We start from the raw sequence: 13,208 nt of genomic DNA, 5'->3' as shown, positions 1-13,208 counted from the left end.
AGATGGAGTTGCCATTTACAGACTGGAAAGAACAGGCTTGGGGGAAAATCAAGATTTGTATTTCAGTCAAGGTTAAGATGTTCTTAAAACATCCAAATGAGGATGTCAAGTAGGCAGTTGAATAAATTGATGCCATTTGCGTTGTGAAAAATGAAAATGGTGATGGGATCCTTTTCTGATTATACTATATATTACATTGTGGTTTTAATTAACTCTCTTTCCTTGACTAGCAAGAAATGCCTGAGGCATAACAGATAGTAAATCTAAAAATGACCCAAGGTCAGCTGTGGCCTGTGGTGTGGTGTGCAGGGTGAGAGTTTGGGTGGTGAGGGTGGCGCACACCTTCCGCCATCTAAATACAATGGTTGGAATGGCTGGAGTTTGTCTGTTCATACCCCTCTCTCACTCTCTACAGCGCCAGGAAGTATGTCAGGCCCTGTATACAACAGTGACAGGCTTGGAAGATATATTTAGTATGTATTAGCAGTTCTTCCCGTTCTTATCATGATTTGTGTGGTGGAGAAATCTCACTTGACACTTGCGTAATGGGGTGCTTGAATGTACGATTGGCGCCCCAGAGATGCTCAGGACGAGAGCGACCTGGAATCCCTAGTTTGCCAGGTTGTTAGCAAGGCAGTCGTGTAGGGAGGAGCAGCGGGAGTAGAAAGAGACTGTTAGCCTGAATGATTTGTGAGCCGGGAAAGGAAAAAGTTCAGGTTTCTCTGTAGCATCACTGATTCTTCAGGAAACTTCAGTCGTCTCTCCTCTGAAATTAAATTTCTCTCTTCTGAACAATAGTGTTCCTTCCATGACAACAGTTATTGATCCATCAGACCTAATATTGGAATTTAAAGGTGCTCATACATCTTAAGATGAAATGGCAGCCAATAACATTTCTCAGATTGACTTCTTTTCTGTAATTTTTAAAACAGAGCTCAGTGAATTCAGCCCTTGTGTTGAAATTACAGAGATAAATGGCTTACACACAAAAATGGCTGCCTGTCAACTGAAAGTCAAATGGGCCTGTACCCCTACGATTTATGATGGACGAAAATCACTCAACATCCACGTGAGCTGCTGTGTGGTTTGTGTTCTTTTACCATTTCTGCAAACGGATGCATTTTCTAAGTCGTCTTGAAATGGATGCTGCATCCTCCATGGATAATAGCAACTCCTGCCGTTTATCCGAGTGCTTGTGCGCCAGGCCTTGTGCTGAGGGCCCCACCAGCCTCTCAGCTCACCTGTGCCCACCTTGAGGTTTGGGGTGATGATATTTTTCTCTCCTTTATGTTTCGACATCATCTTGTCATTTACAAAAACTCTGTCACAACTCTTTCTGAGATTCTGGCCTCTCTGAAATCATGGGTGTCTAGAGGGACTGCTGGTCCATTTTACAGATGCACGTACTGAACCTCAGGGAAGGTGAGTTCTCTGCTCCAGTTCACATGGCCCATAGAAGGCACAGGAGACTCAAACCTGGATCCTAGCCTGTGCTGCTTCTGCTAAGACTGAAACCCATTCCTCACGGGGAAGGAAGGAGACATTTTTAAATTCAAATATTTTGTGCGTGAAGGTTCTTGGGCCAGGTGTAGTGAGCAAGGTTGGCTAGATAAATGGACGCAGCCCAGACACTACTCGAATTGCTGTTCACTCCCTCTGCTGAAGGTAACAGATGCTTGTCCAGGAGCAGATAAATTGCCCTCAGTGAAAGTGGTTACAGAGATAGGTTTGATTTCTAAGTGGTATTGGCCTCGCAGGAATTTAAGGAAAAAGAGAATAATGACTGGAAGATAAAGGCAATTATCAATTCTCTCCCTTCATTAAGATGCTATCGAGGGCAGCATGATGATAAGACAGGCAAAGCAGCTCATTTAGGAGCACCGTTACAGAGACTAGAATGGAACTCCCACCTGGTTATAAGCCTCCTTCTCCACACCTTTTTTAGGGGATGAATTCAATAGTACTGCCACCCACCTCCAACCTGAAATCTGCCTGGTAGAGAATGTTAACAATTTAGCATTCTGTAGATGTTTCATTTGCTTATATAACATATATAGACATAGCAAGAGCTTTGGGGGTTTTTGTTTTGGGGTTTTCCCCCACAAAAATGTGGTCACACTATATGTATTTTATTCTACATGTAACTTTTTCACTATGGTCACATCTCCAAGACATTTCTAATAGACATTTCTAATACCTGAGTAATATTACTCAGGAATCTCATCAATTCAACCATTCCTTTGTTGACAGGCATACATGTTGTTTCCATTCTGGAAACCTAGGCAAAAACATCCTTGAACATGTTTCCTTCAGTTTGGTTCCTTCTTTTCTCCTTTCATGAATCATGAAGAATCTTGACATTAAAGCCCTTTTCCTCCTTAACCATGTTCACCTGGCATTTGGCATCTAAGGGGAGGTGTGGTCCTTATGGTTTGTTATTTCATGCTGACAGTTCCAGGCATCTTGACCTCCCATACTGCATTGATAACGAGAGTTCCTCCTTCCTGCTGTCAGCCCATGTTTAAAGTTTGAGTGCTTGGTACACACTGCATGTTATATTTGCAGAAGCATCAGTTTTAGCATGTAGGAGAACTGAGTGAAGAAACTGTTGGATTTTGCTATGTACTTAAAAAAATTTTTTTTGTTATTGTTGTTGTTTTTACACCTGTCTCGAAACTAGATCTGATCTGAGCAAAGGGTTTTCTAAAATGTGAGTTCAAAGGGAGAAGCCAAAACTGCACAAACCAAGATCTTTAAATATTGCTTGTATTTGAAGTCTCTGGGGCAGGTTCGGTTCAGTTCAGTTCAGTTGCTCAGTCGTGTCCAACTCTTTGCGACCCCATGAATCATAGCACACCAGGCCTCCCTGTCCAACACCAACTCCCAGATTTCACTCAAACTCATGTCCATCAAGTCGGTGATGCCATCCAGCCATCTCATCCTCTGCTGTCCCCTTCTCCTCCTGCCCCCAATCCTTCCCAGCATCAGGGTCTTTTCCAATGAGTCAATTCTTCACATGAGGTGGCCAAAGTATTGGAGTTTCAGCTTCAGCATCAGTCCTTCCAATGAACACCCAGGGCTGATCTCCTTTAGAATGGACTGGTTGGATCTCCTTGCAGTCCAAGGGACTCGCAAGAGTCTTCTCCAACACCACAGTTCAAAAGCATCAATTCTTCGGCGCTCAGCCTTCTTCACAGTCCAACTCTCACATCCATACGTGACCACTGGAAAAACCATAGCCTTGACTAGACAGACTTTTGTTGGCAAGATAATATCTCTGCTTTTGAATATGCTATCTAGGTTGGTCATAACTTTCCTTCCAATGAGTAAGCATCTTTTAATTTCCTGGCTGCAATCACCATCTGCAGTGATTTTGGAGCTCAAAAAAATAAAGTCTGACACTGTTTCCACTGTCTCCCCATCTATTTGCCATGAAGTGATGGGACCAGATGCCATGATCTTAGTTTTCTGAATGTTGAGCTTTAAGCCAACTTTTTCACTCTCCACTTTCACTTTCATCAAGAGGCTTTTGAGTTCCTCTTCACTTTCTGCCATAAGGGTGGTGTCATCTGCATATCTGAGGTTATTGATATTTCTCCCAGCAATCTTGATTCCAGCTTGTGCTTCTTCCAGCCCAGCATTTCTCATGATGTACTTACTCTGCATATAAGTTAAATAAGCAGGGTGACAATATACAGCTTTGACGTACTCCTTTTCCTATTTGGAACCAGTCTGTTGTTCCATGTCCAGTTCTAACTGTTGCTTCCTGACCTGCATATAGGTTTCTCAAGAGGCAGGTCAGGTGGTCTGGTATTCCCATCTCTTTCAGAATTTCCCACAGTTTATTGTGATCCACAGTCAAAGGCTTTGGCATAGTCAATAAAGCAGAAATAGATGTTTTTCTGGAACCCTCTTGCTTTTTCCATGATCCATCAGATGTTGGCAATTTGATCTCTGGTTCCTCTGCCTTTTCTAAAACCAGCTTGAACATCAGGAAGTTCATGGTTCACGTACTGCTGAAGCCTGGCTTGGAGAATTTTGAGCATTACTAGTGTATGAGATGAGTGCAATTGTGCGATAGTTTGAGCATTCTTTGAGATTGTCTTTCTTTGGGATTGGAATGAGAACTGACCTTTTCCAGTCCTGTGGCCACTGCTGAGTTTTCCAAATTTGCTGGCATATGGAGTGCAGCACTTTCACAGCATCATCTGTCAGGATTTGAAATAGCTCAACTGGAATTCCATCACCTCCACTAGCTTTGTTCATAGTGATGCTTTCTAAGGCCCACTTGACTTTACATTCCAGGATGCCTGGCTCTAGGTGAGTGATCACACCATCGTGATTATCTGGGTCGTGAAGCTCTTTTTTGTACAGTTCTTCTGTGTATTCTTGCCACCTTTTCTTAATATCTTCTGCTTCTGTTAGGTGCATACCATTTCTGTCCTTTATCGAGCCCATCTTTGCATGAAATGTTCCCTTGGTATCTCTTATTTTCTTGAAGAGATCTCTAGTCTTTCCCATTCTGTTGTTTCCTCTATTTCCTCTACTTCTTGGGGCAGGTTAGGTGGGCACAAAACTGGTGATGAACTGGTGGTTTAGAGGTGCCTAATTAATACTAATAACTTTTGTGATTCTCTAAACTGTTGAGAGGAGGGAAGAGCAGGTGGGTGCTGCAAAGCCTGCCTTGAACGGAAAAGGACCTTTATAAAGTTGTCAGCCTCGGCACATGTTGTCGCACTCATTTTCCAGCTCCTCTGCTTCCAGCCAGACTGTGTTAAAGAGAAACGCAGCCCTGTCTTATCCCCCGCAGAGTGAGAGAGGAGGGCTGGGGAGCCAAGCCCCTGCTGCGGAGGGAAGGCTTGCTGTCAGTGTGTGGGGAGAGGCCACAGACCTGCGTCTGGAGGGATGATGAGGATGCAGGGCAGGAGCTTTGCACACTCCGCCCACTAAGACCCAGTTTCTTCCTTTTGTTCCAGAGCCTGGAGCTATTTATAACTTTCACAAAGCTTCTTGGGGGCTCCAGAGCCCATAAGACAAGTCTTTCTGAGACTGTTGTATTATAAGGGACTGTCTTCTACATACAAAGTAGAGAAGGGAGAATTTCAGAATTTTGAAGCTAAACCGTGTGCTGGAAAATGACCTACACTGTGGCCTCAGGGAGGTGAGAAATCAGTTTTCTGAGCCAGATGCTGTACCAGGTGCATTCACATATGGTATCTCTTTTATTCCTTGGGACAGCCTTAATTAGGAAGGAGTTATATCCCTATTTTATCCATGTGGAAACAGGCTTAGGGAGGCCATGACCTTCGCAAAGTGACCCACTGCTAAGTATATAAGGTGAGATTTGAACCCAGATTTGAGGGTCTCTTCAGCTTATGCCCCTTCCCTTACGACACCTGCAGTTTCTGCCTTAGAAAGTACCCACTATTTGATATATGGGTTTGCTGTCTCACTCTGTGACCCTGGGAGGGTCCCTCCCTATTATGGGCCTCAGTTTCCTCATCTGCAAAACTAAGTGCAAACAGGATGAGGGTCAGGCCCTTCCAGTCTTCATATTCAGTTCTTCTCATTGACTTTTCACATTGAAGCTGTGCACATAGCCTGGGAGCAGTGCCTTTGCCTTGTTCCTCAATTCCGAAAGGTGCTGTCTTCTACCTCCCCCAAAACATACAAATCAGCTCTCAACAAGCCTCATCTAGACATGTGTTTGGTGGAGGAAGGCATGTTGGGTTAGCTGCCATGAGAAATGGCTAAAATGTTGCCCATTTCTAGAAGAAGATTGTTTATCTAAGAGTACAAGCACTGGGAACTTTCAAACAATAGAGTTACTCCACAGGATTTTCTAAATGATCATTGCTTTAAAAAAAGACTCACCCTTGTAATCATTGAAGAACGGTTTGCTGTCTGTAGTGCGCAGAGCATAGTGGTGGTGAAATGCTGTGGTCTACAGGTAATTTTCCTGATGTCAAGGTAGCCCAGTTGGCACGGTATTGATAAGGCATTGCTAATCATATGAAACAGTAACTGTGTGCCCCAGCAGTCTTAGTGTCCATGCTCTGGAAGTCCAAATCTCCATATTCATGATTTTTCTGGAGAAATTAGAAATCTTAATTCTAAAAGAGTCCATTCTTTTCAAAGTTATAAAGAAAAATTAAGAACACTTCATCTAGTTCTAGTACAATGTCTGGCTGCTTGTTTTCTACTCCAGGGAATAGACTTTTTACTGGCTGCACAGTTACTTCAGTTAATGGGGACTCCTCTGCAAGGAGACAAGGGCAATAAAGGGAAGCGGGAATGTGGAAAAAGCCAGCTAGGCTCTCCAGGAGGAGCAGGGGAATCTGTGGCACTGCCGCGTCTCTCGGGGCCTGAAATACGAAGGACTTTCTAAACCCAACCACCAGCTTTTCTTAAGATCTCAGCAGCAGAAATTTCTGGATCCCTTTGTTAAGAAGCCTTAGCTTTTCTCCATGTAGCTCTGCGTCTGCTCCTCTCATTATCTCTGGGACTGCCTTTCTATATGTCAAGGTTGTATAGCCAAGAAAGAGAATTTGATTGACCTGGTGAACCCCAGTTGGACACAGATTTCTTGCTAAACCATCAACCACAGACAAGTCAATGGATTAGCTGCCCTTGGGTCCAGGCTCTGCTTCTGCCTCTAGGCAGTGGATAGTGTCCAGTGTTAGGGAGTTAAATGTTTTTATTTTATTTTTAATTGGAGGATAATTACTTACAATAATGTGTTGGTTTCTGCGATACATCCACATGAATCAACCATAGGTATACATATGTCCCCTCCCTCCTGAACCTCCCTCCCAGCCCTTACCCCATACCACCCCTCTAGGCGGTCATGGAGCACTGAGTTTGGGTTCCCCGCGTCCTACAGCAGCTTCCCATGGCTGCATATTTTACCTATGGTCATACACGTGTTTCAGCTGCTTTCTCAAATCATCCTGCCCTCCTTCCCCCACTGTGTGCACAAGTCTTTTCTCTATGTCTGTGTCTCCTTTGCTGCCCTGCAAATATATATGGGTTTTTTAAAAATATAGTTCCCTTCAGAATGATTGGATTGTTCTTTTTCAAGGTTGACTCGAAGAAATTTTTGAAATGTTTCCCTTTGATTTCTTTTTTTTTTAATTCTAGTGCTCTAGCATTAAGCCCTGAGGGTGCATCTTAAGGGCCATTTCATGCCCAAGGGCTCAGAAGCCTTTAGGGAATATTAAACTGGGGGCTGCTCAGTCGTAGATGAGTCCTCTCACTGCCTCCCATTCCCCTCCACAGCCCTCTGTCCAGGCCACTTTCTCCTAGTCAGTGAGTGAACAAAGTTCTCTTCCTGCAGCAGGAGAGAGGCTGCCCCCTTCAGGTCAGAGAGGATACCTCAGACCGGTTTCTGCTTCTGTCCTTCAATAGCCTGAGGTCCACAACAGATGCATGTGGCTGACAGGGCTTAGAGATTATTTAGCTACATAAGCAAGAGTCTTATATTGGGTTGGCAAAAAATTCATTCGGTTTTAAGTAAAAATAAAAGGCACATTTTTCATTATCATCAAGAAGTGTATTGAACAACATATTTCCTAACTGAACAAACTTTTTGGCCAACCCAATAGTTACAACGGACAGAAGCCTAACTCAAACTGATTGAAGAAAAAACAGTGTATTTACTTGTGTAACTGAAAAGGCCAGGAGTAGACATTGGCTGCAGCCATCGCTGGATCTAGATCCCTAAATGATGCCAACAGGAACCTCTCTTGGCTCTGTTTTCTGTTCTGCTAAGGAGGAGCCTCGTGGGCTGCAGTCCATGGGGTCGCTAAGGGTCGGACATGACTGAGCAACTTCACTTTCCCTTTTCACTTTCATGCATTGGAGAAAGAAATGGCAACCCACTCCAGTGTTCTTGCCTGGAGAATCCCAGGGACGAGGGAGCCTGGTGGGCTGCCGTCTATGGGGTCGGACACGACTGAAGTGACTTAGCAGCAGCAGCAGTAACTTCATTTTAACATGGGGAACAGACTGTATGGTGGCCTCAGGCAGACCAGACTTCCATCCTTCCATGTTCATTTACAGAAAAAAAAAAAAAGCGTCCCTCTCTCCCAGCTGTCTCAGCCACAGTTTTTTCTGGTTTTTGAGTGCCCGCCCCTCAAACAACCACAGGGCTTGGGAGCTGCAGTTGGCTGAGCCAGGCCCTCTTGCCCACCCTCAAGGCAAGACAAGGACTTCTCTCAAACCCTGTGGAATCACGTGGGAAATTCCACAAGGGAAATCAGGATGCTCTTACCAAAAGAAGGAGAAGGAATACAGAGCAGGCATACCAGACTTACTCTTTGTCCAGCTCCTTTATCAACAGAAGAGGAACTTGGAATCGGCAAGAAGTGATTCGGAATGTTGCACAGCAGAGCAGAAACCAGAAGCCCGGACTTCAGTCTCCTACTTAGTTTCCTCAGCTTTTGTTTTTTAGTCTCTTCATTCTTCTTTTTGTCTGTGCGATTAATAGTATACTATCCCTGTGGAAATATTTATGTACACGGGGCAGATGGCTTTAAATCTTGGTTCTAGCCACCACCAACTGTTTCACCTCTCTGCCTTGTTTCCTCCTCGTTGTAATGGGAATAATGATATTCCCATCATTCCCATAATGATGCTCTACCTTGTAAGAGCGTTGTGACAATTAAATAGTTAATGCATATAAAGTGCTTACAACCTTGCCTGACATAATGAAAACCCTTAGCAGATATAGTCCATTATCATCATTGTCATCTTCTGCCTTATTTTTAACTGCTGTCAGTACTCTATAGTTTAAATTTTTCATCACTTATTTAATATGCCCCCACTGATGGACATTCACTTTGTTTCTGCTCTCTTCACCATTTCAAAGTGTGTTAGGGAACACCCCCGACCATGCCTCTTTGTTCTCATGCTGTGCATGTCTAACTGAACTTTGTCCTGTCAGGGTTGGGGCCTCATTAGACTGTGAATCAGATGGCGGAAGAAGTGCTTGGGCAAGGGGTGGGATATTTTGCACTCAGCTCATAGTCGTCAGGTTTGAAACGCACAGGGACCTCTTCCTCTGTGGTGTCTTCTGAGACCAGAAATACTGAGCCATGAGGGCACCACCCCTGATGTCGTGTGACGCAAGTGTCACATGTCCCTGCTTTGACCCTTCGTGAGGGCATCACTCTGCCCTCTCCTGCCCCCAGGGGGCCTCTCTCCGGCATCTCAGGAGGCCACGCTATATCTGGGAGCCCACGGGGACCTAGAGCCATCAAGTCAGTGTGCCGTGTGCCACGTTGTAGAAGCTAATATGTGTTCAGAGAAGAGCACTGAGGAAGACACGCCCTGAATGTTGCACGGAGGTCAGCCCCTGGCGTCAGGATGTTGCCGGCCTTAGCAGTTGTCTTTTAGCCTTTCTGTGTTTTCCAGCTTCTCATTCTAAGCAGTTACCACTTTTGTCATCAGGAAAGATATTGTAAGCATTATTTTAGGTACATACACTCTAGATTTGAGGTTTGGGCCCAAGTTACTCTCCTCTCAGGGCTCCATATTCCCCAGGTAAAGAAGGGGGTTAGCACTGCCCAGTTTGTCTCCCTCCCAGGAGTTGATACAGCTTGGAGACGAGAGAAAGGAGGGTGTTCTGTAAACCCTCAGGCATGATGAACCAGGGGAAGGCAGAGATTATTACTGTCTGATCAGAGCCAAAACCAGCCTCTGCATTGGGAGCAGTGCCCTGGCTTCCCCTTGCCAGAGACCACTCTCTGAAGGCCATCAGGTGAAGGGTACTTCCTGTTTATCACACACAAAAGGACCGGGTGTCCTGTACCATCCAGTGTTGAGATCCTAAGACACAACACTCAGACAGGTCTTAAAGGGGACAAGTAAGATGAGGACGTCACAGGATGGCCTTCTCTCCTCCTCCCTGCCACCCCCATTCCCCCTCTGTCTGCTGCAATCTGAGGAGAACTGGGGCTTCTCCTATGAACTCCCAGCAGGGAGGTGGACTGTGGGCAAGTCTGTGGAACCACGTTTTCTGCGGGATACTGGAGAGATTCATTTCAACATGTCATATAATTTTCTATTTAAACCAAGAAACTCTACTAAACTGGGACCAAACTAATGATGAGTGCCCATGCCGAAATGCCATTTTGTGTTTATTTAGTAAATAAATAAGTAAGTGAATAGAGGAAGGAGAAAAAGAGTAAACCACCCCTCCCCCCCCCAAAAAAAAGCACATGGTCAAGTCTGAGCCTTTTTTTAAGTTCTGAATAATCTTTGATTCCAAGATTGGGTTAAATTAGAAGTGAATTTAGTCTGTTATGGCTCTGTCTACTTCCTTTAGTATATGATGGTGTGTCTACCCGTAGGCTGTGGGGCCCAACTCTGGGGTTCAAGAAAGCCAGGGCTCTCTGCTGAGTAATAGCTCTATTGTATTTCTCTCCATGGACTCCAGCGGTTTATTACAGCTAGCCCCGCTTCCAACCCTGCTTCAATCGAGTGAGCCTCCTGTGAAATTGGATGGAAAGCAGGAACTTTTGTAGAAAACTAGATAGCGCCTTTCTTGGCCGCAGAGGATTCAGACAAATTAACCGAAAGGGCTTTTTAAGAAGAGATGCTTTCCTTTATTGGTGAAAGCCAACATAATGAAGTTGAAGAAGGTTCCCCCAGAAGGCTGGCTGAAATGATCAAAGGGGTTAGAGAAGTGGGGGAAGGGGTGGAGGAAGGCTGTGTGGGGCCTCGATAAAAGCAGTCCAGCCAGATGGATGAACAGGAAGAGGTATAAAAGAAGTCCAGAGATTGCAAGTAGAAAGAAAAACTGGCCTGTTCATCAAAACTGGACTGCCAGAATTAGGGGCACCCTGTCCATGCAGCTGAAACTGGGCTCACAGCCAAACACCATAGGGTCAGTCCTGCCCCGTCCCACCCCCTAGCTTCCCTTGATGCCTCTAGGAGAGGTAGGATTTAAAGCTGAGGAGACAGTTGACCCTGACCTGTTTTTCCCTCCCAACGCTTCTTTCTGAAAATTATCAAACATACGGAAAGCTTGAAAGAATTGCACACGGGACATTCAATTTTCTCCTGACTAGATTCTGTGATTAACCTTCCCCTAATGATTTTATCACATACACATTCATCCCTCTCTCCATCTATCAGCCCCTTTACTGTCTATTTATTTGTGTATTTTTGGTCGCGCTGGGTTTTTGTTGCTGTGTGTGGGCTTTTACTAGTTGCAATGAGTAGGGGATATTCTGTAGTTGCGGCGTGCAGGCTTCTCATTGCAGTGGCTTCTCTTATTGTGGAGCACAGGCTCTAAGGCACACGGGCTCAGTAGTTGTGGTTCACAGGCCTCGTCGCCTCATGGCATATGAGATCTTCCCAGACCAGGGATTGAACCCATGTCCCCTGCATTGGCAGGTGGATTCTTAACCACTGGACCACCAGTATGTTGCAAGGAGATCCGGGCTTATTTAGACAGTGGATTGCAGTGGCATACGAAAGGAGATATTTTCTTGTTATGTTCATTGTCCTAGATGTCACAAGTTTCCCCCAAAAAACTTCTTAGCAGCCTTGTGGAACCCCCTTGCATGAAGCCTTTTACCTCTGGGCTCCCAACTTCTACCTGTTGTGCCAGAGACCTGGCTCAAGGTGGATAGTTTTGTCATTCCCTCTGGGCCTGCCTGGTCTTCAGCTCCTCTTTTCTGGGCCCTGGGAAAATCTCTAATATCTCTATTGAAATATACCCCAACAATGAAAAGAAACGAAAGACGAAAAGATTCTTAAATTTTCTATCATCATGTTGTTAGCAATAATATTGGTATTGTTTTCCTAAAACTATTATTATATTATAGGGAAAAATAGCCTAGTAATGTTGATGCTAAGAACCCTGATTTTTAGCAAAAGAGTTAAAATGTAAAACCAGACAAAAGCCTAAGAAAACTCCAGACCAGTTTCCCTTATAAATATAGATGTAAAAATCCTCAACAAAATACTAGCAAACCAATACATAAGGATTATATAAGCAACTTATAAGGATTATACACCATGACTAAGTAGAATTTTATTTATTTCTGACTGTGCTGGGTCTTCTTTGCTACGCACTAGCACCCATGAAGAGGCTGCCAGAATATCCTCATCAAATCAGGTCAAGCCTCTAGCTCTCACTACCAGTTTACAGGAGCCAACATGGGGCAGACAGAGGAACATGTTGAGAGACACCACAGCAATGCAGAAAGCAAAATGCAGACTGTGGAAAATACTCTAGGACAGATGACCGGGTTTCCTAAACAAAATAAATGGTAAGGGGAAAAGAGACTAGGAGACACATCAACTAAAGGCACTGGGTCAGCCTTGTCGTGATCCTGGTTTTTAACAATCAGCTTTAAAAAGATACAGAAAAGTCAGAGAAGTTTGAACGTCAGCTGGATATTTTCTGATACTAAGTAACTGTGTTAAATCCTTGGAGTGTTACCCTATGAAAGGCCCACAAGGAGCAGGGTCTTCCACCCTCAGGCTTACCATAGGGCTGGTGGAGAGAAAAGGAGACCCAGTTTATTCTTCCAAGTTCATGGATACATGGTTTTTCCTCCATGGAGGAGAACGTGCAAGGGGTGGGGAAAGAGGCAAGAGTGCTATCTAAGGGCTGTCCCTCGCATGGAATCATGAAGATGAACAACCATGTTCCTATCACAACTGAGGTATGAACAAGTTAGTGCGAGTGCGTGTAAACACCAAACCCCAGTGCTCCTTTACCACTGGGAGTTGTTGTTTTGTAACTGTTCATGTACAGAGCTAGGGGGATCTTGTGTGTGTATATATCTATGTGAGTGTACGCGGGTGTGTTTATATGTGTTGGGATCCCAAGTAGAAGACAGTTCTGAAGTGACGGTGGTGTCCCCAGCTTTCACTCAGTCCCTAGGGGCTGGAGCAGAAGTAGGAATTGCAGTTAGCTGAACTAGATGCCTGAGTTCTCTGGGCAGCGTGAGAGCTGAACCTGTCCTCTTCACCTCCTGTGTCTCCCTCTAGCTGCAAAAGCAAACGCTACCTGGAGACGCTGCCCAACACCAGCATCATCATCCCCTTCCACAATGAGGGCTGGTCTTCCCTCCTGCGCACCGTCCACAGCGTGCTGAACCGCTCACCCCCAGAGCTGATCGCCGAGATTGTGCTCGTGGACGACTTCAGTGACCGAGGTAGGGCCCCTTTCACCCAGCTTCCCACCTGCA

At 44.9% G+C, this 13,208-nt stretch overlaps 1 protein-coding gene across 2 annotated transcripts in view; it reads left to right on the top strand.

Moving 5' to 3' along the window:
• The window catches only part of GALNT10 (polypeptide N-acetylgalactosaminyltransferase 10), a 222,017-nt gene that overhangs the window by 113,723 nt on the left and 95,086 nt on the right, over positions 1-13,208 (top strand). For both annotated transcript variants that reach the window (XM_006072971.4, XM_044947428.2), the window contains exon 4: positions 13,009-13,175. In XM_006072971.4, coding sequence (XP_006073033.2) covers positions 13,009-13,175 — 167 coding nt within the window. The remainder of the gene's footprint in view (positions 1-13,008; positions 13,176-13,208) is intronic.

Source organism: Bubalus bubalis, chromosome 9 (assembly GCF_019923935.1).
Source record: "Bubalus bubalis isolate 160015118507 breed Murrah chromosome 9, NDDB_SH_1, whole genome shotgun sequence".
Classification (NCBI taxonomy): domain Eukaryota; kingdom Metazoa; phylum Chordata; class Mammalia; order Artiodactyla; family Bovidae; genus Bubalus; species Bubalus bubalis.
This window is presented reverse-complemented; position numbering and strand designations above follow the sequence as displayed.